The sequence below is a fragment of the Sebastes fasciatus genome, chromosome 17 (genome assembly GCF_043250625.1).
Source record: "Sebastes fasciatus isolate fSebFas1 chromosome 17, fSebFas1.pri, whole genome shotgun sequence".
Taxonomy (NCBI): Eukaryota; Metazoa; Chordata; class Actinopteri; order Perciformes; family Sebastidae; genus Sebastes; species Sebastes fasciatus.
In genome coordinates, this window is record NC_133811.1 from 22,672,477 (window position 1) to 22,699,304 (window position 26,828).

A 26,828-nucleotide genomic window follows, 5' to 3' on the forward strand; every position below is an offset into this window, starting at 1 on the left:
CTCAGATTTTAATTTTGAGCAACTGGAAAATTAATGTCAAGGGTATTTTCATCTGTGATAGACTGCTACTTTATGGCATGGGCTCATCAAAAGAGATGCAATTTCACAGGCGGGTATTTGGATTTGCTGTTTAAAGGGGACATACCATGAAAAACTCACTTATGGCTTGAGTGCCTACCAACCCACAAACTGAGAAATAAGACAACCCAGTCAGTTTTGTGTGGGCAGCCTAGATCAGGAAACATGTGACTCAACAACCATTCAGATTTGTCTCCCCTTCCTATGTCACATGCTGGCTCATTATAACAATGGTTAGAACAGTTGTTCTCAACCTTCTGGAGTCACGGGTCTTAAAGAGACAGGCGCTAAAACGCAGCATTTCTGACAGAAGGGGAATACAGGTATATTCAGACAGACAGTATGAGAAAATAATGTGTTTTTGAGCATTAAAGCACGTAAACATGTTCTAGTAGAAACCCAAAATACAAGTATGAGCCTGAAAATGAGCATAATATGTCCCCTTTAATATTTCAATATTCATATTACAACCATTACTAGATGTGGTGATTTGGAACAGAGCTGCAACACTGTGATGTCTCTCCACAGGGAAGACGATATATTTCACAAAACACTGTTCCTATTTGCCCCCCCCCCTTCTGTTGAGCTCATTACTCTGGTGCTTAAGTCAGTCCTGCTTAGCTTGAATTTGTGTCAGCCTTGAGCTAAAATGTGAGGGGATGTGTTTGATATGCCTGACAGTTCACCTTCCTCAGACTTCATCACCTTCAAGTGTTGAAGTTGGGGTATTTCTGTGCATAATTGGCTGCACACTTCAACATTGCTTATGCAATTTTGAGCCATACCAGATACAGGAAACGCTAGCACTTGAGGTGACATGAGGGTTGGAGATGAAATGAGGGGAGTCATGTATTTGAATCAAAGGATAGCATTTGAATACTATCCTCCGAAATTCTGAAGTAGCATTTCTTTTACCAGGTTTTCCTTTGTTTCTACATCAACACATTTCTCATTTCGCCATCAGGAAGTAATAAAAGCCAACGTCAAACGAAACACATTTATAAAGGCTTAAGCAATATGGTGCATTCTAATCTACAATAATCTCCCAAAATCAAATTTTAAATGTGCTATTTCTACCAGCATGTGGTCCGGCCAGTGATCCATACCCTTGAACTGTACCCTGGAGTAACCCCAGTGGATGCTGGGTAGCTGGGACTGCTGAACAGGAGCATGATTGCTCGCATACCAGGCAAAGCCTCTTGGAATAAGGGAGGGATTAGCTTAGGTTTGCGTTCGCCAACGTACTTCATTCAGGAAGGCTAAGCCCTGGAATGCTTCCCCATGCTAGCCTTTTAAACAGTGGCGTCATAGCGCTGCCTCATTCATATGGGACTGGGACTTTTGATTTAAGGTGAAATAATGACATTGAATCTATAGTTTGATCTAATCTGAGCTTGATCTAGTGTTGGTAATCTACAGTTCTGTCACATTATGCTGTACAAACACTCCGAGATTACAAGCGGTCGTAAACATACAGGGCTTATGCAATGACTTTAAATGTCATAAAACTGACAAAGAGAAATGCTTAAGATTTGAAAAGCTCTCAAAAAAGGGCCCAGAGTAACATGGAACGTGTGTACTAGTGATACCCTGCATGGCCCGTGTACAGGTTTTTTACACCCATGACTTCATAGTCAATGGGTCTGTGGCATGTAAGAGTATAAATAGCCTCAAAACCATTCAGGTCAACTCAATATCATTATTCATTACACAACATATAAATCATAGCATCGTTGACTAGAATCATTTCCTTACTCATCATTAACCTGTTACTCATCCAGACTAATTGCTCTAAATGAAACATTAAGGGCATGTTACTGTCTAACACTATATATCACAGTTTAGCTCTTTTAAATCAAGGTTGTACAACAGAGCAGTTAACAACCTACAGTGTTATTAAACTGTGATGATGAAGGCTTAAAACCCCCCCTCTGAATAACAACCCACACACTGTTGTCAGCACGCTTGCTTCTTGGGAAATACTTTGTATTTTCTTAGAAGGGGGGGTACAATTACAGAAGCTCCTCAGCTATAATAAGACTGCCTCAACCTTTCAGATTCAGCTCCCACCAAGCGATCGCTGCTTCTAATGACCCGTACTTTGAAATGGAGCCATTCCCAGAGTGAGACAAACACAGACGCACGCGCTGAAACGCAAGTCAGTCTAATAATAAACTGACAAGGCTTGGTTTGGGAAGAACAAAAAGTCACCGCCGGTGCCAATATGATAGGACACACAGTACCAATACACCCACCCTGGTCTTATATTTAGCCATTCTGCTGGCACCCGTTGCCCTCGCTACTCTTAATCGGGTAAAAGAATGTTTATACTTAGGAATTGATGAGAAGGAAGAGCATGGGTGCCAACAGATGCAATGGGAAAAGCACAAGTTGCATGACGTTTATATCGTTGTGTGCTTAAAGTGGGGCGGTCACCCGGGGATAAGACACGTATCTGCGTCATACAGCATAACAAAAACATGAGGACTTAACAGCTAGGGATGTCCCAAGCCTATCTGCAAGATCCATGTCTGGGACCAAGGTATGTTTTTCCCTCAATGTTCTTATTGTATTCATGATAGGAATATAGAGATGCTCTGCAAATCCTGTCCGTAGCCTTTAGTCACAACAGATTCATACCGACACTCCTCTATTTAAAATAATAGGAAAGCACTGATGCAAGTTACATTTCCTTGGTGAAGATATCAAGGATATCTGGATTGGCTTTACTGATTTTAATGTCGGCCTCCTTGAGGTTAAATTTGTACTGTGCAACTCTATAATAGTAGCTACTAGGGCTGTCAATAGATCAAAATATTGAATCGTGATTAATCGCATGATTGTCCATAGTTAATCACAATTAATCGCAAATTAATCACCTTCTTCATCTGTTCAAATGTTCCTTAAAAAGGAAGATTTGTCAAGTATTCAATACTCTCATCAACATGGGAGTGGGCAAATATGATTGCTTAACGCAAATGTATGTATGTATGTATATATATATATATTATTGGAAATCAATTAACAACACAAAACAGTGACAAACATTGTCCAGAAACCCAGGGGAGACTCGTGGGTACCCATACAACCCATTTTCAGATCAAGGGACCCCTTTGAAAGTGGGCATGCCACTTTTTCCTCGCCAAAATTTAGCAAAAGTTTGGAGCGTTATTTAGCCTCCTTCTTGACAAGCTAACATGACACAATTGGTACGAATGGATTCCTTAGTTTTTTTAGTTTCGTATGATGCCAGAACTTTCATTCTAGCTTTAAAACTGACACTGCCCACTACAACCTAAAAATCTAAATCGTGGCGTTAAAACGAATTCACGTTAACTTTGACAGCCCTGGTAGCTACCTTATACTTATAATAGCATTAGCAGATAACCAAGATTAAATGACTGATCAGTAACAAAACATAAAAGTAAACATGATTGGGACATCCCTTCTAACAGGTCTTACATGAAACACCTTGACTGAGAAGTAGGAGATGGAGAAAAGATGTGATAAAACATCACAGGACACATGATGCGGTATGGGAGAAAGATGGACAAAAACATTTGGTAAGGCAGCCATGCACCCACAATGAAGGAGGTGTGAATGGGGACAGGGCCAAGCAAGGCAAAGATGCTGAGGAAATGTCTTGGAAAAGTGTTAAGAGTCTAAGAGAAGTTTTGAATGGTAAAAAAGAAGTATAGAGAGATTAGAGAGCAGCGAGAACAAGAGGTATTAGTAGAAAAGAATGGGTCAGATGGAAACAGAGAAGGGAGAGAAGCGAGAATCATGAGGCGGAGAGAAGTGTCAAAAACTTTGTGGATAAATACAGTGGGAAGAGCATCTTAGCGAGTGAGCCTTGCTGTGGGTTACTGATGAGATGGCCGCAGGGTTGGAGGGTTGGAAGTTAACAGGGAGCAGAGCTTTCATGCTAGTGCTAGTGTTCTCTGTTCAAGCCGTGACTCACACTGGCAGGCTACACAGATATTTGCCTTCTAAGGGCAGCATCTTGAAGCCCTGGGATGCCGAGGATGCTCGCCGGCTGAGCTCTGGGGACACTTCTTCTTCTGCAGAGTGTGGTGGCTCGTCGTCCTCCGGAGGCGATACCACCACTTCGGGGATGCCTTGAGGGCCGAGGCCTGCGCCGTGGGATTTGGCGGAGCGCCGCGAGGCGGCGGGGGTAGTTTGAGGGGTGGTGAGGAGCGGGGGGCCGGTGTTGGAGGAAGAGGAAGGCAGGAGATGGTTGAGCAGGACGGAGACTCTGGACTCGCGTCTCTGGGAGAGGTTGGAGACAGAGGAGGCTGCCCCTGGCTTGTGGAGAGAGAGGCGTGAAGAGGACAGGCCCTCTCCTAACAGAGGAGACAATGGCAAAAAAGGGGAGAGGAGAAAGGGAGGGAAAGGAGGAGGAGGAGGAAAAGGAATAAGGGATGGAGCAGAGAGGAAAAACACATGAAGTAGGAGTACATCACAGAGGTGGTATCTGGAGGAGACAAAGCCAGAAGGGGTGGGCAGCAAGAGCGTGGCAGAGGTGTAGTTAGAGAGAATCGTGCTTTCATAAACATGAGCGAAAAGCATGGTTGTGTGCAGAAGACACTAAGATGATTCAGTGAGGCATGTAGGAGGGTCCGCAAGGGCCAAACAACTTGTCTCATTCAACTCCAAACAAACGAATTACACAGCATGTCGGATGTAAGGCAAAAAGAGACTTGCATGCAGTAGAGGATGAGTTAGCGCGATGTCAGTGCACAGTAAGCAAACATGTGCTCTACCACAGCAAACCAGTCATAAATCCTACACAGTACGTACTCATTTGACACTCATATTTCATACTACAACTATTACCATCACCAACCATCAGTGTGACATTTATAAGTTTGACCTTTCACATTTGCGTTTTAGGTTTAATGACATGGAAATGCAAGCCCAACAAGCACAGTAGTGGAGAATGTGATATTGCTTTCATCCTTAAAAAACACTTAAATCGATTGTAAAATGCACATTAACACCATTGCTGCCATGCCCAGTCAAAAAAAACACACAATGCTGACTCCGTCATAGTGTCACCCTATGGAGTGAAAACAACCATTAATTCAATACCCCAAGCCAGGCCAGCCATACAGGTTAGCGCAGTCAGTAGCACCCAGATTTCTCTTTCACTATTGGGGCCCGACTGCTTCAATCAGAGATGATTCTCTAGATTTTACTCACTTTTACCATCCACCTTCTACGATGGCATTGAGGGATTTGAACAGTGGATTTTTTAGGAATAGTTACCCCAGTGGTGGAAAATGTGGAGGGAAAAAGAAATGCGAGTGCGTCGTTGGATCTCACCGTTTCTTTCAAGCAACAGTGGGTCAGAATGTTTCTTGCCTATGTCAGCGATGGAGCGCACCAGAGGGATGCGATTGCTGAGTTTTCGCTCGTTCTGGTGGTGGTGTTTCTTCAGCATGGCTTCCCGCACGTATTCGCGCAAATCCTCCCTCAGCTGGCCTGATGCCACCATGTTGTCTATCAGCATGTCTGAGTTGTACAAAGACACACAGTGAGGAAAAACTGAAGTTATGTATGGAACACTGAATATTACATTACTAGAGTAATGAATAGTTATTTTGCTTTATTGATCTCATACTTGTCACAACAATACTACATAAGAAATACAATGAAAAGGTACAAATATGTCATGCAAGTGATTTCAATGAGTACTGGAGAATGTACCTGCAATTTCCTCGATACTGTTGGCCCTCATATCCAGCATGACTGTGCCATTGAGTATGCAGCTGCGCAGTTCAAACAAGCTGTGTAGTGATAACGTAGCCACATAGGGCTTACTCCACCTCTCCCCACCGTCTTCCACATCCTCCTCAAACTTCAGCCATCTGTAGATAAACACAAGCACACACATAGACCCAAACATTTACTTTAATCCACAAATTATAATTAACAAAAAAAATAAATGAGTTGCATTATAGTTCAAGTTTTATCAGTGAGGGAACAATCACTGAAATGCGAGCCAAGATAAGTCACAATTTCAAACGCCAACTTCTTAGTAAAATGTCCCTGTTGAAGTTTTTGACCTGAGGTTGAGTATGCAGAGGTGCATGGCCTGGACACAGGTCATACATTTGATGACTTTAGACTCGACTTCACTAAATAAAAAAATAATTGCAACTCGGCTTTAACACCGATGACTTGACTTGGACTTGAGCCTTTTGACTTGAAAATACTTGATACCTTTCCTCAAGTCCAAAGATTAAAAAATTGTTTGCATGCAGACGATCAACTGCCCGGTACTGGAGGTAACTCTGACAGTTCCTTTATTGAGTTGTTTGGGAGGTGGATATACTCTTGGAGAAATAACTGAACTGACTGAACAAACTGAATTTTTATCTTTTGTTGTTTATTACTGAATCTCTGAATTACTGTTGAACTCTGGACTCTTTATTTTTGGTGAATATTATTGGGACTTGAATTTGATTATCTTACACCTAATTCCCCAGATCCAGTTTGTCTGAACCAATCCAACAGCTTCCAATCAAGTTGCAGGAACCATGAAGAACTAATGACAGTTGGCGCTAGTTACTCTGTTGTTAAAATGTCATTATATTTGGTGAAGAGTGCATTATGACTTGTTTAGGACTTGAAACTCAAAGTTTAGGACTTAGGACTTGACTAAGGACTTGAATGCAAAGACTTGAGACTTAATTGTGACTTGCAAAACAATGACTTGGTCCCACCTCTGGAGCCTAGTCTGCATCTCTTCAGATCGCCAATGGAGACTGCCTTATTCATAGTATTAGAAATGTTCACAGTAATGTGCACATGTACTGTAAATGTAGCCACTAAGGCTAATCATTGTGACTAATAGCCATGATCATAATACCTAATCAGGGTTCCCAGCTAACTCCTAATTGTTGTTGTTCTATGGTTATGCTACAAAGCTATTGCACAGGTGCATTAAAAATCTTGAAAACTAATATTTGTACAAAGAGCCAACAGATCTATGGAGCTTATAGTTGTATTGCTGTCACTTCATGCGGTTGTCATCATGCCGTTTGCCTCATAAGTGTTTTTCTGACCTGGCGGTCTCCTTCCATTCAGTGGCACTGCCATCTCTGAAGGAGAGCTCGTCCATCTCGGTGAAGAGGTCATGGGGGACGTGCTCGAGGTCGTCGTCCTCTGTACCCAGGATGAACTGGACCCGCTGGGATGGTGTGTCTGCGCAAAGAGTGGGCAAAGGCCAAAGGTCATATTTACAATGTTTACAATAAGAAAACAGTAAAATGCTCCAGGAATGATGTGTTGTTAAAAGGTACCCTGTGGAGTTTTTGACCTCTAGTAGCTCTACGGAGCACTGTTTTTAAGAGTGAGCTCCCGTTTCATTTGTTCTCCCTTGTATGACGTGATACAAGGTCCTGCCAACGGTTTCACACTTTTCCACCGATCTGCAGGTGGCTGTAATGTGCCAAGAAATGCAGCTATGTGCCAGCAAAGGCAGGGAAGAAGAAGAAGACTGCAAAGTAATAAACATAACAATGCATGTACTAAAAAATGTTCTGCTTTGAAATGTTTTATGAGGAAGGACATGTATTTTGTTTGTTCGACCTCAAGGATACACACAATGGGAATTCTTGTGCAACGCTGAATGTAAACACATCTTTTGTCCGTTTATAAGAAAACTCCTCAGGGCACCTTTAAGTGGATGTCTTGATCTCAAACACACATTCCCCCCCGTATCCCACACCCCTCCCTCTATAGAGCATGACAAAGAAAAATGTCTCGTAGAAGCCGATGGATTCTTTGGGATTCGTTTGAGAAAGTATGCGTGTGCGTCTGGCCAGTAGAACTGCACTATGTCTTTTGAAGCTGGGGAGAATCATTTTTGGGTAAAGGCACAGAAAGATCAGTACCTCACTGTAACTGCTTTTCATTATACTACATAAGAAGGAATACATCTGCAGCAGGCCTGATGCTGAGAAAGTGCGCAAGAGAGCATAATGAAAACCTGAATGCTTTCCAGCAATTTTCTTTTCATGTCTGATTGAATTAGAGGGCAGATATCAGGACATCTGGAACCAGGGAGAGAAAACGGAAATAGATATGGCAGATTACAAGACTAAACGCCACCGGGAGGCAGAAATGGAATGACTGGAAGCAAAAGAAGGAAGAGAGTTAGGTCTGGTGTGTATTTTGCACAAGTGAGTACACTTCATATTCGATGATGCTCAACACCTTTACCTGATCATAAAGATTGTCTATCCTCTGACAATTTTCTTTTCTGGGTCAATAAATCATGTTACTGACCCCTAAAGACCTTGAAGGATTTTTGCTAGTCATTTCTGGAGTAGATAGCATGAATCATGATGATAGATGGTACAATTAAACGTGTGTGTGACTCTGCTCAAGCGCGATATGTGATGACATTTTTAGGCACCAGCATCAAGTCTAACTGTGTAGATGAGCAAAGTGCTGTTTCAGAATATCTGTCTTATAAATCGTGATGCTGTGTGCCATCAGTCTGTGTTTAAAGGCAGGGTCGGGAATGCTGAGAAACTAGCAAGACTACATTTGATTTTTTAAAAGATCCAACTGAAAAACCCAGCCTAGTGTTGCCAACTCTTTTCTAATGAAAGTAGTTAGCAGCACTAGATCCAAAAGGCCTAAATCTAGCAAGAAAGTTGCTAAGTCGGCAACACTGACATCTGATTCTGATCTTTTGCAAACCCTACCTTCAACATGAGAACAAGACCAATGCTGTTTTGTTTGGTGTTGTTGTCTTAAAGGACACGATAACCCCTAACAGAGTTCAAAGCATTGTTTGGGTGTTTACGAGTCTTCCAGTTGAGGTGACGCAGCAACTTCTCACACAAACGCATGCACACATCGCTTAAAATGTCATAGCCTTCAATCAGTGTCAGAGGCTGCTTCCCAGTGGCCTTTAATGTCTTTTAGAGCTGGATGTATTATTCAGAAGTGTTTTGAAAGGCGGAGAGACACAGAAGGCTTAAGCAGTGTGGTGCTATAATCTGAAAATCGGTGCATTGTTAAAGGGGGGTCTGCTTCCAAATCACACCCATAACGCCACACATGTCTCAGCTGTTTCCTCAGCTTTGTCAACCAAGGTTGAATGTGAAAAATGACATTTACTCATTACTAAGCAACTTAAGCTTTTCGTGCTTTTTAACTGAAGATGTTTTATGGAATTCATATTGCATTCAAAGATCGTGATCAAAAGGCACATTGTGTGGATGTACAATGTGGATTGCAAGGGTTTGTTTATTGTCTGAGGCGCGATCTATGAATGTGTGAATAAAAACAGTTGAAGGCTCTAAAAGTAGACATTAACTGCAAGGTAGAGTACTGTGTGGTATGAAATCAGTAGAGAGGGATTTAGAGATATAGAACAAAAGAGTGTAGTACAACAAGGTAGTAACTTAAGACGTATAGGAAGATTGTTTCCTACCATAAGTGGGGGATTCCCTGCCATCTTCCTTCCCCTCCTCAGAGTCTCTCTCTCGCTTCTTTCGGTGGTGTTTGTGTCCTCGGTGACGATGCCTCCGTTTGCCCTCCCTTCCCAGAGGAACGTGGACGCCTACGTACACTGCTCTGTGACCTGGGGAAAAGAAAAGCGCAAGACCAATTCAGACACCTTTTTTTCTGGACACCAACTTTCACACAAATTGGAAAAAGATGAAAGCATTTTTTAAACATAATAAAAGGTAAAATAGCATAAAAGACGGAATTCAGTTCGCAATTTCAGTTACATTTTTAGTATTATGATAAAAAACTGACTCAGAATACCACTAATAAGGTGGTAAAGTAAAATGTCATGTTATTTGAAATAAAGTGATATGAAGTGAGATAAAGAAATAAAAGTTCTACATATTTTCTACAACAGGTTCCATCTATAACACTGTAAAATCTTCTATGGTAGAACATGTTGAACTTGAAGTCTTCGGTCTATTTCTTGCCCATCACACATACAACAGACTTCTGCCTTTGTTAGCATATAATGCTAATAATCGGACAATGCAAGTTTTAAGTCAGATTCTTCCCAGAAGGACACAATAATATAAATGGAAATCCATATGCAGAGTCACTGTCCCGGTCACACTAACATTTTAGACAGACAACTTGTTTCTGTGTCATTTGAGTGCTCTATATAAGAAGGAAACCAGAGAACAACATTTAAATGTTTCACCCCTCTGCTCTCTCCCAAATGTTTACTTCCCCTCATTATTGTTACTGCCACACAGGAAATGTGTTCTGAATTGCAAATGCCCTATTTCCGCCCTACATACTCCGCCAATACTCTTTTTTTTTTTCCACAGATGAGTCATCTCTCTTTGATTAGAGAGGGAACCCAGGAGGGATGAAACCAAGATGCAGCACTCAGAGGAAGGCGTAAGTGACATACACATGAGCTGAACAGATGGAGAGAAACAGAGACGGAGGGTAGAGGGAGAGAGGAAGAGAGAGCAAAGACGACGACGAAAAAGAGACGAAAGACAGAGGGATCTGGGGGTGTCACAAAAGGAGAGAATGGGATAAATGGAGATGTGATTGAATAGAGGATGGAGGATATGAAGTGTGGTGGACCCACATGAAGAAAGAGCAGTGTGATTAATCACATGATTGTCCATAGTTAATCACGGTTAATTCGCAACTTAATCACACATTTTTTATCTGCTCAACATGTACCTTAAGGGGAGATTTGTCAAGTATTTAAAACTCAAATCAACATCAGAGTGGGCAAATATGTTTGCTTTATGCAAATGTATGTATATATTTATTGCCCAATAGGCAACAACAGCTGTCAGTGTGTCAGTGTGCTGACTTGACTATGACTTGCCCCAAACTGCATGTGATTATCATAAAGTGGGCATGTCTGTAAAGGGGAGACTCGTGGGTACCCATAGAACCCATTTTCATTCACATATCTTGAGGTCAGAGGTCAAGGGACCCCTTTGAAAATGGCCATGCCAGTTTTCCCTCGCCAAAATTTAGCGTAAGTTTGGAGCGTTATCTAGACTCCATCGCAACAAGCTAGTATGACATGGTACCAATGGATTCCTTAGGTTTTCTACTGTCATATGATGCCAGTATCTTCAGTCTAGCTGCAAAACTGAGCCCGCTACAACCTAAAAATCGCAAGTTGTGTTAATGCGTTAAAGAAATTAGTGGCGTTAAAATGAATTTTCATTAACGCATTATCACGTTAACTTTGACAGCCCTAATAAAAATATTTGAATATTTTCCCTGTCCATCATATTGTAGCAAATATACTCACAAATATTCTTCACACGTGTAAAACACTAACCTAAACAATTAATTTTTCAATGAATTCAATTAATTGTGATTTGTGATTAATGTGACTGTACAGAAAGTCAGTAAGCGATAATATTCTATTATTTTCCCCCAGCCCTACTACAAAATCTCAAAAGCAATAGTGTCTCAAGTTTACTCAGCCTGGTATGTGACACTTAAAGTGATCAGCAGCAAGTGAATGAATGAAAATAAAATAAAGCATTAGTTTACTAGGAATAGAAAAGGCAACACAGTCTTGCTAACTAGCACTTAATGTGTGCTGGCTTAAGATCTATCCTTTCCATCATTTAAAAAAGAACATACAGTAGTCACAAGAAATCTTTCAGCCTGGGTGGCTTTAAACTTACTTTCCAAATCTTCCCTTTCATAGCTTGTGTGAGTGGAGAAGCTGCTCTTCCCGTGGTCAACTAGTGCCTCCTCATCTAGACCCTGAGAGCGACAGGAGGAGAGAGCAAAAGAGACAGAAGAAATATAAAAACATACATGAGTATCATGTGCAACTGATTTTTTCTTTTATTCCAATTTTCCTTGATTATTTTACGGTTTCGTAATGAAGCATATTTATACAGCTCACTGGATACCAAAAGCTAGAAAGAAGTGTTGGTCTTGGGGAGATGCCCGTGGGTGAGAAAGATCAGGAAAGAAAACACATTTAAAGCATGTCTCATTTGCATTCGCTAAATAAAAACACGCTCAAAAAGACATCTCATCACTGTAAAGGAGCACAGATGTTAGAAGCAATGACAGACTGAAAATGTGTTTTAAATTCCGCTTTAGTCCAACTTTTAAGAAATCCAACAGACTGTCATCACAAAGGAATCACAGTTGGTGAGTTTGCTGTGTGGGTTGATGAAAATGACTGGCAGATATAAGATGTGTTGGTGTGGCAGTAAGATGTAGCAGAGGAATGTGGGCAACTAACATGGCAGAGAAAAGAATCCCTGACTCGATCAGACTGCAGTTTGTCCAATAGTGTTGTTGGCAATAAGCGGAGTAGCTTTGTGAAGATTGGCTTGGCTGTGATAAGACTGGTGGGAACACAGCATGGAGATCCTTACATTTCCTCTAACACACAAATTTGTTAATTGAAAGTTATGAAGGGAGTCCTGTATGCTTTTTTATTCGTATTTTCACGCATAGCTCCGGGTTTATAGGTTGTTGGAGTAAAGCAATCAAAGTACTTTGGATTTACAGATGGCCAACATTGACACAGCCCATTACCACATGGCAGTCAAGATAAACAGCTCAGACCATGATCTGGAAGAAAAAATAATTAAGTGTACTTAATGATTTGTAGACTGTGATCATTTATCCAGAACACAATTACATACTCTGACAAACAGGTTAGATTTGGCACATTGATAATAACATGGCTTATTAAGCAGATTAACCTCTGATGGTTTGCTTCAACAACTTGAAGTATTGTATAATGGTATAATTGGGACTCTACGAGGGTATATGTGTGCTATTTTTCACAAACTAATTAGCCTGTATTGGAAAACATATTCGCATGCTCCGTGCCATAAAAGGTCGAGTTTCATAGCAACGTCAAGAGGCTTGCTACACTCATTAAAAGAGAGGTTATGACCTTAGTGGAAATAATTAGCCTGATATCAATGTCATGGAAACATTAAGAGATACCAGAAAGATCCAATTAGAAGAGACATAAAGCTGTCAGGATGTATAGCAGCAAAGGTACATATTATTAATATTCTTTATCAAATACTGTAATAGTGCCTGGAAACAATAATTACAGCACCCAAACACACATGCAATTGCTATACTTGTGAGGACACTCATCCCCCAGCCAAAAACCGTAGCCTTAACCATCAGCAGTACATGCTCAACATTTAAGATGAAGTTAGCCCAATCCTAACTCTAACCTTTAAACTAAACCAAACTTTGTTTAGTTTGAAACTCAAATCTGGTTCTCACAAAGACAGAAGTGTAATGGTGTGTTCATACCAAGAGTGAAGCAAACTTTTTGCGCAATTACATACAGAGTCAATGCAAAGTGGCGTTTAGACGTGAATTTTGCGTGTTCGCGTCGCGTCATTCATGTATTCGCAGGAGGTGAAATATTTCAACTCGAGCGAGAAATTCGCGTGACGCTCTGTCACGAAAGCCCATCAGTGTTGAGATTCTCCTCCTGTTGTCACTGATGAATTGACGTTGTTGAATCAGAAATGGAGGAAAAAAATATTGTAGCTGTCTGTGGGCACCCAGAGCTACGATAGTACATCATATTTGGACAGAGACCGGCACGAATCTCTGTGTATAGATGTATGTGTATAAACCACAGACTGTCTATGGTATAAGCAAATATCGTTGCTGCCGTATTTATGCCTAGATGACTTTATCGTAAGTGTTGATGGAGCAGTTGTATAGCCTTGCACCGATCGATCCAAACTCCATTCCGAAAACAAGCAATTTAAAAGTTGTTTGCTTGTCGTCCTGCGGACAGACTTGACAAAGCATAAATTCAGACTTTTTACAGATTGGCATCATTATGTGGTTATTTCGGCATCCTTTTGATCCACTTACAACAACATTGCTGCCTTATTTATGCCAAGATGACGTTATGTTGAGTGTTGATGGAGCAGCTACAATGTTAGCATAGCCTGGCACTGATCGATCCGAACTCCATTCAGAAAACAAGCATTTTAAAAGTCGTTTGCTTATCGTCTTAAGGACAGACTTGACAAAGCATGAATTCAGACTTTTTACAAATCTGCATTATCATGTTGTTATTTCGGCAACCTTTTGATCCGTTTATTGCAATTAAATCACAGCACAATCTGTTTATTTTGGGTTCATACCGCGATAGCGACGTGTGGCTCGCTTGCTAAATGCAATCAGTGCAACGGTACTGTATGTGAATACAGCTTGCCGCCGGGTGATGTTATGAACCCAGACACGACGGCGTTTGGTTTTCCCACATATCTGGGACTTCCACAACATGTACAAAGCAGCGACAGTGGTTATTTCTTCCATGGTTGATTGCGGAAATGGCAGAAAAGAAAAGTTGTTGGTATCTATGGAGACAAATTCTTTCTCCTCTCAGGCGCATCTAGCACGTATGACCACAAATAATGCCAGCGGTCCAACTTGCGCGAGTAAAGCGAGGCGAAAATTCGTTTCGCTCTTGGTCTGAACACAGCATAAGACAACAAACACACACACATACAGAGATGGAGACGAAAACCATAAACCTACTCAACCCAAACCAATTACCAGCCTTGTGATTAGTGGTCCCCTGACTTCCTACTCTTAAGTGCCAGAACATTTAAGACAGCCACAGAGACACCGTCTCCAATTACGGCTGCTGCATATGTGGCCGATACAGAGCTAAATGTGCTGGGAGAAGTCACTGTGAGTCCATCACCAGAATGCAGCAACTGATAGGGATGTCAGCCCCCGCCATCCTCAATCTATAGAAGTCAGGCCAGCTTGGCTCCATGATCAGTCTTTCAACTATGTTGTATTGTGACCAGGAAGGAAAGACTTATTTTAGAGACACATTCACATAGGGTCTATAAACACCACAGGGTGGCAGTGAGCTAATGGTGGCTCTGACAGCCAGGCTCATAAGATCAGCCTGAATTAGGGGTATATAATATAACAGTTATGGCTGATAGTAGGGATCCTATCTTAGAGTTACAATACCAAACATTCAATCTTTTACATAGGCCATATGACATGATCAGACACCGCATTGCAACAACTACAAATGTGCTTTTCTCCTGCCTTGTGTACAAACTCTTTGATGCAACACACAATCCCCAATTGGATGATCCTTTCAGTCGCTTCGACCAATCACAGAGAGGCACTGCTGCCATGCAGGAGAGAGTGGAAACAGAAAAGACGATGACAGCCACATGCTGTAAAAATACGGGATACGTGGATGATATCAGGGCCTCGTACGTCTCAGCACCCCAACATGCCCGTCAGTCACCTTCACCTACCACACTGAAGTTACATTCTGATAGAAAGCACGTACTCCATGTCTACCTCCTGGTTTCATTACTGGCTTACTACTATGAATATGTCTTCAATGACATTCAGATTTCCGCACATATATTACCATAATCATTCTGTTAGAACCCCACGTACGATGAATGATGCCATCTGTGATTGTGTCTGTGCGTGCACTAGTAAACCTGTGTGTATGTGTGCGTTCTCAGTTGCGACTGAATTAGCATGATAATGAGGCGTGTTGCTCTCTGACAGTGCCTTGATGAGGAGCGGTAATAATTCAGCTGCAGGGAGAAGAGCAGCAAGAAATTAATATCCATCTAGTAGCTGGAGTTTTTCACCCCCATAGCACACCAAGGGCGAGTACAACTGAGCAAGGGTGACTAAAACTGGACTGGTTCCTCATGGTAATTTGAGTCAGTCACACTAGCTGATGATACATTTAGACTTAGAGATTACATCTGTACGTCATATCTCGATTACAGTGTGGTGTAATTTAAACAAACTTTTAACTGACAGTAAATGTAAAACAAAGATTAAAAGTCTTGTGATGTGTGAAATTTTAACAGAAAAAGACCTGTGAAACTCGATTTAAGTTTTTGAACAGAGTTCTAATTTCCAGGGCGCACAAAGCTGGTGTGAAACTATTCCCGCTTCATGAATATCGCCTTATTCTTAAGCTTCTTAAAATACCACTTCCCCAAATCTCTTAATTTTACAGTATAAACACCGGTTTACCTACTATTTAGTATTCTATGCATGTTTTCGTGGTATATGCACGTGTTAAAGTCTGTTGTGCCCTCGACCCCACATTGCTCGGTACAATTTAAGAGCGCATGATGCAACCTGTCACATAGCTTTGTCCAAAATAAACCCATAGTCTAGCACTCACAGTCCAGCCCCAGGCCAGGGAGGCAATTGGTCGTTATGCCTACAAAGCACAGCTGTGGTTGGGCCACATGAGCTTCCATATAGTGACATCAATAGATGATGTTGACAGAAGTCAGATGCGTCTCTGACTAAATCTACACAGCAAAGACAGCCAGACTATACTGTATGTGTCTAGCACTGTTTTCTTTCCTGAGTGTATCCAGAGAGATAATTTGTGTCTAGTAATGTTTGTTTTAAATATGCCACCAAACCTGTCGGAAACTAAGCTGCAGGTCAAATTATCCAAGTAGATCTGGATCAATACAACAGTAACTACACTGCACAGTAAATGCCAAATAGTGATCAAGATACAAAGATGGATGGAAACAAACCATGGTATGAGCCAAAAAACTCTGTAGGCATAAATGTAAGCACAGACTCTTGGTATGTCAAGTGTCCACTGGGACATGTGTGTGGCCATGTGACAGAAACATTACTCATGGGAAGCGCCACGTTCTGCTCCCCCTACCACTGACAAAACACATGTCTAGTACGGTGGGGAATTCTGATCAGAAGCCCCTCGATGTCACCAGGGATCATGTAACGTCACTTTTAGTCTGAGTTCAGGAGAACTGAAAGCATGCATGGAGTCTGGTGAGCCCAGCCCGGCTTTGCTCAATACGCTTTAGGGGGGACAAATGTGAAAAAGTAGAGAGTGGGTTCCGGATAACAATCAAAGAGAGGTAGGCAACACCAGCAAGCAACCTGCCAACATAATCAAACCATAAAAAGTGTCACTCTTCATCATCTTTCTGTTCTGCAATCCTGCCCCCTCATCCTTTATTCTTTCTCACATGGGTGGCTTGTGGCAATGCTGTTCTCAGACAACAATAATAAAATGTGTGAAAATCTGTGGGAGAAAAATAAATCACTGAAATCAAACACTTTTCTTTCAGCTTATTTGAAACTGTGACGTTATGTGATTTTTACAATGACCCTAACTTATCTGCTCCAACCAGATCACTCAGCAACAGGGCTGTGTATTGACAAGAAACTGGCGATACGATATGTATCACGATACAGGGGTTACTAGGCGTGTAACGATACGTTTTTACAACGATATGATAAGTATCACTTTCCATGGTTCCGATACGGTTCAAGGACGATATTTGGCTCATCTAGAGCGATACGATGCGATTCAATGACTTGAAATCGATACAGTAACTTTTTTGACCTGATTTTTGTCAAATTCAATCCGTGTGACTGTGAAATAAATAGCTGGATACTGGACAGTGCAGGTCAGGATTCCTCAAAGTTTGTCTTGTAAGGGAACCAGAGATAAATTAGTTATGGATATAAACAAATGGCAAATATATACACCATTTATTTGAAAATAATAAAAAGTGCAATTTTAAGACCAACTGCTTCAGTTCTCAAGTCTTGGAAAGGGAGGAGTGAGCAGAGGGGTACTCAGTTGGTTGCAATCTGCAACCACAACACTAGATTCTGCCAAATCCTACATACTGTCCCTTTAATAAAAAATACAATCTACTATCGTTTCAATGCTATATCAATGAAGGATAAAGGGCTGATAAAATCATTAGGCCTACTGTAAGTGTGTCAGTATGAGGATTTTCTCTGGCTTTTAGCACAGCTTAGGTGGTAAAATAACCAATGTGTTAGGTATCATGCAGGGGTGGGGATTTATTGTTCACATGAACTGTTCAGAGTAAACACGAGGCTTACCATGTGTCTATCTAACAGAAAGGGAAACAATCAGTTTTAACTCACCACTGAACTTTATACAAGGATTTTCCAAGTACAACAAGAAGATTGTGATATGATCGTCGTTAAATGGGCATGTTGGGAAATTCTGTTAATGTATGTAGACAGAGGTGTTTGTCATCAAGATATGGACACAACGTCTAACTATGGCATTTGTTGGGGCTACAGTTTGTTGTTTATATCAAATCATTCTATTGTATTGTTTTACATTACCGCACAATATAATTCAAGTACAGCCTCAGTTATTACCAGAGAGTTGAATTAACACCCCTGAAAGTTCATGTTATTGTGTCAAAATTTGCCTTTTCTCAATTACACGTCATAACATAAATTTATTTAAGTGCTTAGCGTGATATATTTTCATATTTGTAACTTGACTTGATTCAGAGCAACACTTTACTTTCAAAAGTAATGTTTTTTTTGGGCAATGATTACTTTCAGTATTTGTTCAATTAAAAAGGTGCACTCTGGATTTTTCCTTCCCTTTAAAACCCTTGAAAACTTCATAAAAGTTTGAATACAACATTGTCCATCCTTGTTTATTAGAAAGCTATCTTCTTCTCTCCTGCCTCTGCCAGCGCATTGCTGCATATCTTGGCACATAGCCGGCACCTGTAGATCAGTGGGATAGTGTGACACCATTGGCAGGAATGTGTATCATGTCACCAACTGTACGTGCATGAGCGCATGCATGTGTATCCTTGTATGCATGCACGAGACAAACGTGACAACCTCATAGAAAAACTGCTCAAAGGCGCTACTCAAGATCAGAAACAGTTCATAACTCAGATATTAATTTTAATATCATATAAGATAAATAAAAAACAAGTACTCACAACTGAGAGGCTGGAACCAGAAAATGTTTGACATTTTTTACTCAAATCAAACCCCCTGAAACCTGCGGTATCGCGGGCGATCACGACCGATTTGACTGTCTTTCAGAAGCTGTAGCAGGTTCATTATAGCTAGAGTGAAGATACAGATATCATATGAAACTAAATCCATTGGTAACAACCATGTCATGCTAGCTTGTCGGGAAGGAGGCTAAATAACGCTTCAAATTTAGACTACATTTTGGGGAGTAAAACTGGCATTGCCATTTTCAAAGGGGGCCATTTTCAAAAGGGGTCCCTTGACCTCTGACCTCAAGATATGTGAATGAAAATGGGTTCTACGGGTACTCATGAGTCTCCCCTTATCAGACATGCCCAATTTATGACCCACACAGGTCTTTATGCATGCAGTACAAATGTGTTATTTTCGCCTATTCTAATGATCTAATGAATTTGAATATTTCTGCACACTGGGGTCCCTAAACAGTCTTGGAATTACATAAATTGGGTATCACTGGAAAGCTGAGATTCGTGTGGATCCAATGAGCCCAATTGTAATCATGGCTGAAGATGTTATTCCCAATAGTAGCCATTTCATTGTAATGAGACCATTTTTTTAAAATTTGACCTCACTGTATAAAATATCCTGTTATGACCTCTAGGATAATCACAGCTTCATGAAACTTTACAGCCACAAACAGACCCAGGGCATTCAGAGGATGGATGGCTTTCCTAGGTAGATTGACAATAAGGAGGTTTCTGGGCAGTTTTCAAAACAGAAGTGCTCGCCATCCAATCGCCAATTCTTGCAGAAATCTCTAAAATGTCTAAAGTTTTTGATACCAAATCACAGCATGACTTTTTCTATGGTGTTCCTCAAGGTCTTAGTGTCTTAATGTGGTATGTTGGAGGAATAATTGATCATTTTAAATCAATTCTCGAGTGGTAAGAAAATGGTTAAATTTAGCACCAAATCTGTGTAACAAATGGCATCAAACCAATAATTGCTGCAACAACTTATGAGACGTAATAGAGCATGGGAATGACCATCATATACTTCTATCATAATGTGCTAAGCCCTTATATACTTTCAAAATGTATTTTAATTCATTCATTCATTAATTCATTCATTTGTGTTTATTTCTGATTAATGACTAGAACAACTTGACACAGTGCTGAGCTTCATCTCAAATTAATCTGTACACCACTTTTATGTGACATCTAATGTCTCTGATCGACTAATCGTTTCAGCTTTGCATTTTTTACACTTTAAAGTAATTTTCTTTTTCAGTGACAACACATAGATTAATATCACTTCTGTTAGTATGTTTGTGTGGGAGGGATTTTAACCACACAGCAGCCAAACACATCTCCAGCCAGCCAGACAGTGAATAAAACAACCAGCCACCCAACAAGCCAACAGGCCCAGTTCCCTCTAATCTCAGCTCCTTGCCAGACTTGCTTAACTGGGACCCGATCCAATCGATAGAGACTGACGTAAGAGAGGTGTTACATAGTGAGAGACCTGTCCCTTGAGATTACTGAATATCTCTCTGTCTCGCACTGCCAAAATGCACAATACATGCATACCACGGATGAGAATATTGGCATATATTTACTGCCAATTAATGTTAAATTATGTAACCAATTAAAGGATGTCTGAAAACAAAGATAATTTGATAGATTATAGATGGCTGCTAACCAAAATATGGACATTACATTATATGCACATGTATTACATAATTTGGGAAAGTCTTTTCAGGAAGGCACGGACATCCATGGTGCTAAGCAGGTGCTGGGTAAGTTATATTTTGCTGACTTTTGCTGACTAGCCATTCAATTATTTACATCCCTGGAGCCTTAACATATTTGAACAGGGCAAAACTAAGAAGGCACTGGCAGTCAGAAGCTTATGACCTGTATCTAATGAGTGAAGATGGAGTTTAAACAGCTGGGAAAATCACTCAATTGGCTCAGAAATGTTGGAAAACAAACAGATACTAATCATAGACTCCATTGGAGGCAATCAATACTCCCAAACATGCACAGACTTTGCAGACAAACATGCACACAAACACAAAAGATGGAGACCATCCCCTCTCTCTGCCTCACAAATATTTTCCTATGACAGTCCCGCCTTGCTCCCGCTCTGGGCATAGTAATTTTAGCTAGACTGAATGGAAACAAGCATTTTGTTTAATTTCACTTCAGCCAATCAACGTCATCTCTATTGACTATTCAGCTACCCTCCTCTCCCCAACACTCCTCGTCTCTCTCCTCTCTTCCTTCCTGTTCTCCTTGTCCCGCTCCTACAAGCAGCCATAACTGTCTCGGTCGGTTCCCTCTCTTTCCTGCTCCTTGAGGCGATTAAAGAGTATAAAAGAAGCGTTTCCATTTCAAGAGACATGTCCAATGAGGCAACAGCTTGTCTGTACGGACCCACCTGTCCCATTCAGTAGCACAGACTCCACTCCACCGTAGAAGAACACAAGAGGACAAACCAATAGAAAACACAGCAACAACACTGCACACACAGAGAGCCACAGGATCCTATTCAAGTGTTGAACATGACAGAACCACACACACACACACACACACACAGGACCAGACGTACCGTAAGCACATGCTCCCCTTCGCTCTGATCATCCATTTAGACTAAAACATCCGCAAAGCAAAAGGCAGCAGGGACGTCAGCCAGTTCCTTCTTTCTGGCGGCTATTTCTGTTGTAGAAGGTGTGTGTGAGCTAAGCGCCAACAGGGACACTGTCGCACTTGTCTGTTCCCTCTTCCTCCGCTCATCTCTTTATACAGAGAGAGGAGGAGAGAGAGAGAGAGAGAGAGAGAGAGAGCGAGCTGCTCCTGAACACACAGTGCTCTGCTCTACCCTGTCGGCCCGCTCCTTGCTCAGCAGCCAATTCCTCCATGCCACCATGAATATTTTATTCGCCCAGCCAAGAGCCTAAAACACGCACGCAGACACACCACCACACGGAGGACATACACACACAAATTTGGAGGGCATTCAAATGCTCACCCGCTGAGGTATTCAGGTCACAAATGAAGACCCCACCCCCAACACAGATAAATAGAAACAAGCACACGTGTGAGTTCGCCATTCCTCAGAGGGTGCAATGAATTGAAAAAGCACTGTGGATTCATTAAGATTTCAAATGCCTCTCTGCCTTTGACATTCACAATCCTTCATCATAGCCTGGAGGTTGCACATGTATTTCAACAACCTGTCATTTTATAAAGAACTATGGCTCATTTGTTCTCTGTCCACAACAAGAACTGTTACATGAGTAGGGCAAAAGGAACATATTTCTGAAACCTAAGCAGCAACAATTTTTTAATGGAAGAAAACAAAGTGGATCTCAGTCCGGAGAGACCCTTTAGATCCCTCAGCATCCGCCACAGCGCCACTCACTTCTAAGTAACTAACCACAAAGCCATAAAGGCAAAGGTGAAGCCAAACCTAAAATTAAGATACCCTCCCTGGTATGAGATATATAAAGTGTGCTTGAGATTAAATGGAAAGGATGCCATCTAAAGGCTGAACCCTCACTGAGCTGAGGCATCAGGCTAATACGACTGAACAACGGGCAAGGCCATAGTATCGTGCAGCAAAACAAGTATTTTCAAGTTAAATGTTTTAGAAAATTTAGTTTAAGTAAATAAGGATTTGCATAAGAATTTAGAGCTTTAACTTTCTACTGGGGCTGCAACTAACAATTATTTTGATTAATGTGACAATATTATTTTAGAATTAATTGTTTAGTCTACGGACCTTTTCAAATATGACAACATAAACATTCTAAATGGGCCCCTTCGTATTGTATCGTGAAAAGTAGTGGACAACAATGGTCACTAACGGAGCACTATATACCAAATATGCATTGCGCTGAAGAAAAAGTGGCAGACAGACGAGAGGAAAGAGAGCAGCGCGATTGAGACAAATCCATGAGTTGCTGCGTGAAAATAATGTATTTAATGTGAGCAGAGCAGCGCATCACAACGCAAACGACCACAAAGTACCTTGTATTTATTAATTTGGGAAAATACGCTCATTGCACCCACTTTCACAACGGCCGTTAATTCTTACCTTTCACAATAAAAGCCCTAGAAATATATGCTGCCGCACTGCTTACCAAGGGGAACTTAAATTCATTCAGAGTATTTCACTAAGAGACAACTGAACAAAATAGCTTACATATGTATTTATCACACACAAAAATACATGTCAGTATTTATTATGGGTGGTCTACCATCAGACGTTGATCTGGCACGTTTTGATTGTGTGACAGCAATGACGTAATTAACGGCGCCGAGAAAATTACCCGAGTCGTGTCCGAAAGTGTTTTTTTATTTTGCCGATGAGCTCACTATATAGTCCTCTACATAGAACTCCATGGATAGTAAGTAGGGAGTAGTGAATGAGTGAATGATTTCGGACACACCCGAAGTAAACTTGGACCAAAGCTGTTGCCCTAGCAACAGAATGGCAATGAAAAAAAGTCCCATCACAAGTTTTCAGAGACCTGGGTTATGTCTTCAAATTGCTTTTTTCCAGACCAACAGTCCAAAACCCCAAATTATACATTTTATTGTAATGTAAGACAAGGAAAAGCAGCAAATCCTCACATTTGATAACATGAAAGAAGAGCTAAGTCATTTATCCCAACAACTTTTTACAGTGTTGTATATTGGCAAACTGTATAATTAAGAATGCAGTATTGTGTCTGCTTTTGCCTTTTCAAATCAAAAAAATATTAATAACTTTGCATTAGACACATTCAGACCCATATCTAACCATTACAACCATTATAAACTAAGTTAGGGGTTAAATCTCAATTGAAGTCACAATAAGAGGCAGTGCTGTAATGATGTGCAATATTAGTATGCCGGTGGTACAAAGCTGTACTGTACGTTACATCCAGTGTGCTGGCATGCCACCGACGACCACGTGCATTCAAAGGAGTAGAGAAAAACAGAGCCATATTTGTAGTGTTGTTACTGGGAAACTGAACATAGTCTGTGGAAAATTGTAATCAAATTCAGGTTTTGCCACGGGGGCAAACATTTTATCTTTCTGTTCATGGCTCTTTGTAGTCAGCTACAGTTGGCTTGAATTAAAATTAGTGAAGTAATTTCAATATATTTAATTAACCATCCAACAAGCAATTCTGATGAAGCATACTGCGGCCAAAACATGTACTGCTCTGTTTTAAGCTTTCATGTTGTCCATGAAAATGCACCTTTGTGTCAAGTTACCCCCACTATACATCCATATACCCTATCTAGGGCAGCAACGAATGATCCGATTATTATCCTAACTGTTTGGTCTACAAAAATAGTGTTAAAGCCCAAGATGATGACATCAAACTTGTTTTGCCAGGATATTCAGCTTAATATCATAAAAGACAGAGAAAAAGCAGCAAATCCTCACATTTCAGAAGCTGCCTGAACTGAGAGAACGGAACATTTTTGCTTAAGAAATGACTTAAACTATTAATCAATTAACAAAATTGCATTATTATTTTTTCTGTCAATCAGCTCATTGATTAATTGACTTATTGCTTCAGCTCTAATTATATCCATCCGTACAGCCGCTTCTCATAAGATAAAAAGAGATTAAAGATTTTTCTGGGACAGGGCTGCGTGTGCACCTCCCAGTGTTTATACACAAGAGAGAGGCTAAGGGAACAAAGATTATCAATGTCTATCCATCAGAGGTTACATCACCACCCAACAGAAAACCACGCTCATCAAGACTCAGACCGCACTTAGCAGCTAATGATGAGTTCTCTAGATTTTACTGTAATTGGATGAGCTTTCAAGTCCGCTCTGTACACAACAGACAAAGGCATAATACCGTTAGAACAATCCTGGGCCCTTTAATCTGCTTTTCTTTCCTTTGCATTCGTAAAATTACCTTTAGGGCATTGTTCTGTTACTCTAAATAGTAATCTAAAGGCAAGACAAGTAGACCAGGGAAAAAATTTTGCTGCTTTGAATCCCCTGACTAGTTGGGGAAATGTGGGTGGTTAAAGGAAATGAACATTTCTCCACTCCCCCCTACCTCCACAGCTTCTTTCTAACCTACAGAGCAGCTTGACAGTGTAAATGCATTGAAATATGTCAAGGTGAGGCAAAGAGGAGTTAGAAAAGCTTGCTAACTATTTCGCTTTCCTGTGGACAAATACAAACTACAACAACAATGGAACACATAAATGTGTCAATTTCTAATTCATGTAGTGGACTTCTTCATCAATCATTGGCTCCAAAAAGCCCTTAATGTGGCCTGTTGTACCGTGTAATCGCAACCTACTTTCTGAAAGCACATTTCATTCTCTCAAAAAGTAGATCGGGTACAACATAAACAAACAGGCTCTCCGTTTTGTACGCAAATTAGCCTATAATTGGGTACAGTAGGAATTAATTATATTTATCGTATTATCTTAATAGTGTAGCTGAACAGAACACAGCGCCATCAGACTGGCAAAGAGGCTCATTCTGTGTAATTACCCATTCAAAGCAGTGTCATACAGCGAGTAAGCTTCATAAAACACTCACTAGCCCTGGCAGTAAGTGCTGAGCCAATAATAGTCCAGGTCATAGAGTCTACCCTTGCTGGACTAAAACCCTCTTTCACTAGTGGAACAGCAGGACGCGCAAATCCCTCTCCTCCACGCAAGCTGGCAAACACCTGAAGTCAATGAAAGCTCACACTGTAGAGCTAAATGAGTACACAGAGTTTCGAGTGTCAGTGACACAACGTGTGCATTTAATAAGTAAACTATGGCGCATGGACCAAGCGCAAATAAAGGGAATCCTTTAAGGGAAACACAGCGGCCCAAACTATAAAACTGTTATTATAATCATGCTGTTCCTTTCGCTGTCTTTAGATCCTCAGCCTTTCCCCCGCCATCCTTCCGGTATAAGTTTGAAACCAGATGGTCAATTAAACCATGGTACCGACAGGCCTGATCTTTGGCCATTAAGCACTCATAGTAAAAAGGTTAAACATGCAAAACACAGGCGGAGAAGGAAGTTCATCTCTAACACACTGAGGCCAACAGACGTGACTTAAACACAAAGCCAAAGCCGTCTAAGTAGCCTTCTATAAATGCCACAAACACGGCCTGAGATCAGTGACATGAAGGCAGCAGAACAACAACAACAACCACTCAATGGCATTACATTATGGCGTGTTCATTCTTGGTATGACTCCAAAACACTTGTTTTAATTGAACAGATGTTGGGGCCAAACTAAACAACAACGGCTAACAATTAGGGGTGGGAAAAAAAACGTATTCACCTATTTTTACTGAATCAATTTAGATATTTTCCAAATTAAAAGCCTCTAGAAGTGTATGATTCAACTTTTTCCCATTGTCTAGTGTTAAAAAAGTTAAGTTAGCAATAAATCGTAATATCGAATCGCAATACTTGTAGAATCGCAATACTTAAAAAGTATCGTGATAGTATTGAATCGGGAAATAGGTGTATCGTCCCAGCCCAACTAACTATGCAGTTGCAGTTTAGATGACATTCTCACTATTCAAACCAATTTCTTGGACCAATGACAGCAAGGTTTCACTTTTAAAATGACTCCTAACAATAGCATTAGTTAACCGGCAAGACCAAAAACAACAAGAGTTTCTTTTTGAAACCAGATTCATGTGTTTCAAACATGCACACACTAGCTGAAAGCTATAACTCAGAGCTTAACAATGGTATGTTCTTTGGGATGTGCACTTTAACAGGTGCCCAGTTCATGACCCCTGAGACGCTATTCGGCATCCTGTGTCACAGTGAATGCACTGACGTCCATGCTTGGGAAAGAAGTCCATAGCTATCCAGCAACTCCTTTTCATTGGCAGCCTAGGGTCAAGTTTCCTCAGACACATATATACCAAGGCACACACACACAAACATAGTAGTGGACAACCCTACACCAGCATTGAT

General features: G+C 40.9%; 1 protein-coding gene across 14 annotated transcripts in view; it reads right to left on the bottom strand.

Moving 5' to 3' along the window:
- Positions 1-26,828, bottom strand: part of LOC141754859 (sodium bicarbonate cotransporter 3-like) — a 49,597-nt gene that overhangs the window by 18,966 nt on the left and 3,803 nt on the right. For 9 of the 14 annotated variants that reach the window (XM_074614261.1, XM_074614253.1, XM_074614262.1 and 6 more), the window contains exons 2-7: positions 11,745-11,826; positions 9,533-9,682; positions 7,149-7,287; positions 5,788-5,948; positions 5,404-5,592; positions 4,065-4,421 (exon numbers count right to left, since the gene is read on the bottom strand). In XM_074614261.1, coding sequence (XP_074470362.1) covers positions 4,065-4,421; positions 5,404-5,592; positions 5,788-5,948; positions 7,149-7,287; positions 9,533-9,682; positions 11,745-11,826 — 1,078 coding nt within the window. Of the gene's footprint in view, positions 1-4,064; positions 4,422-5,403; positions 5,593-5,787; positions 5,949-7,148; positions 7,288-9,532; positions 9,683-11,744; positions 11,827-21,474; positions 21,671-26,828 lie in introns of those variants that run through there. The other 5 variants (XM_074614267.1, XM_074614265.1, XM_074614266.1 and 2 more) reach the window with 3 other exon arrangements.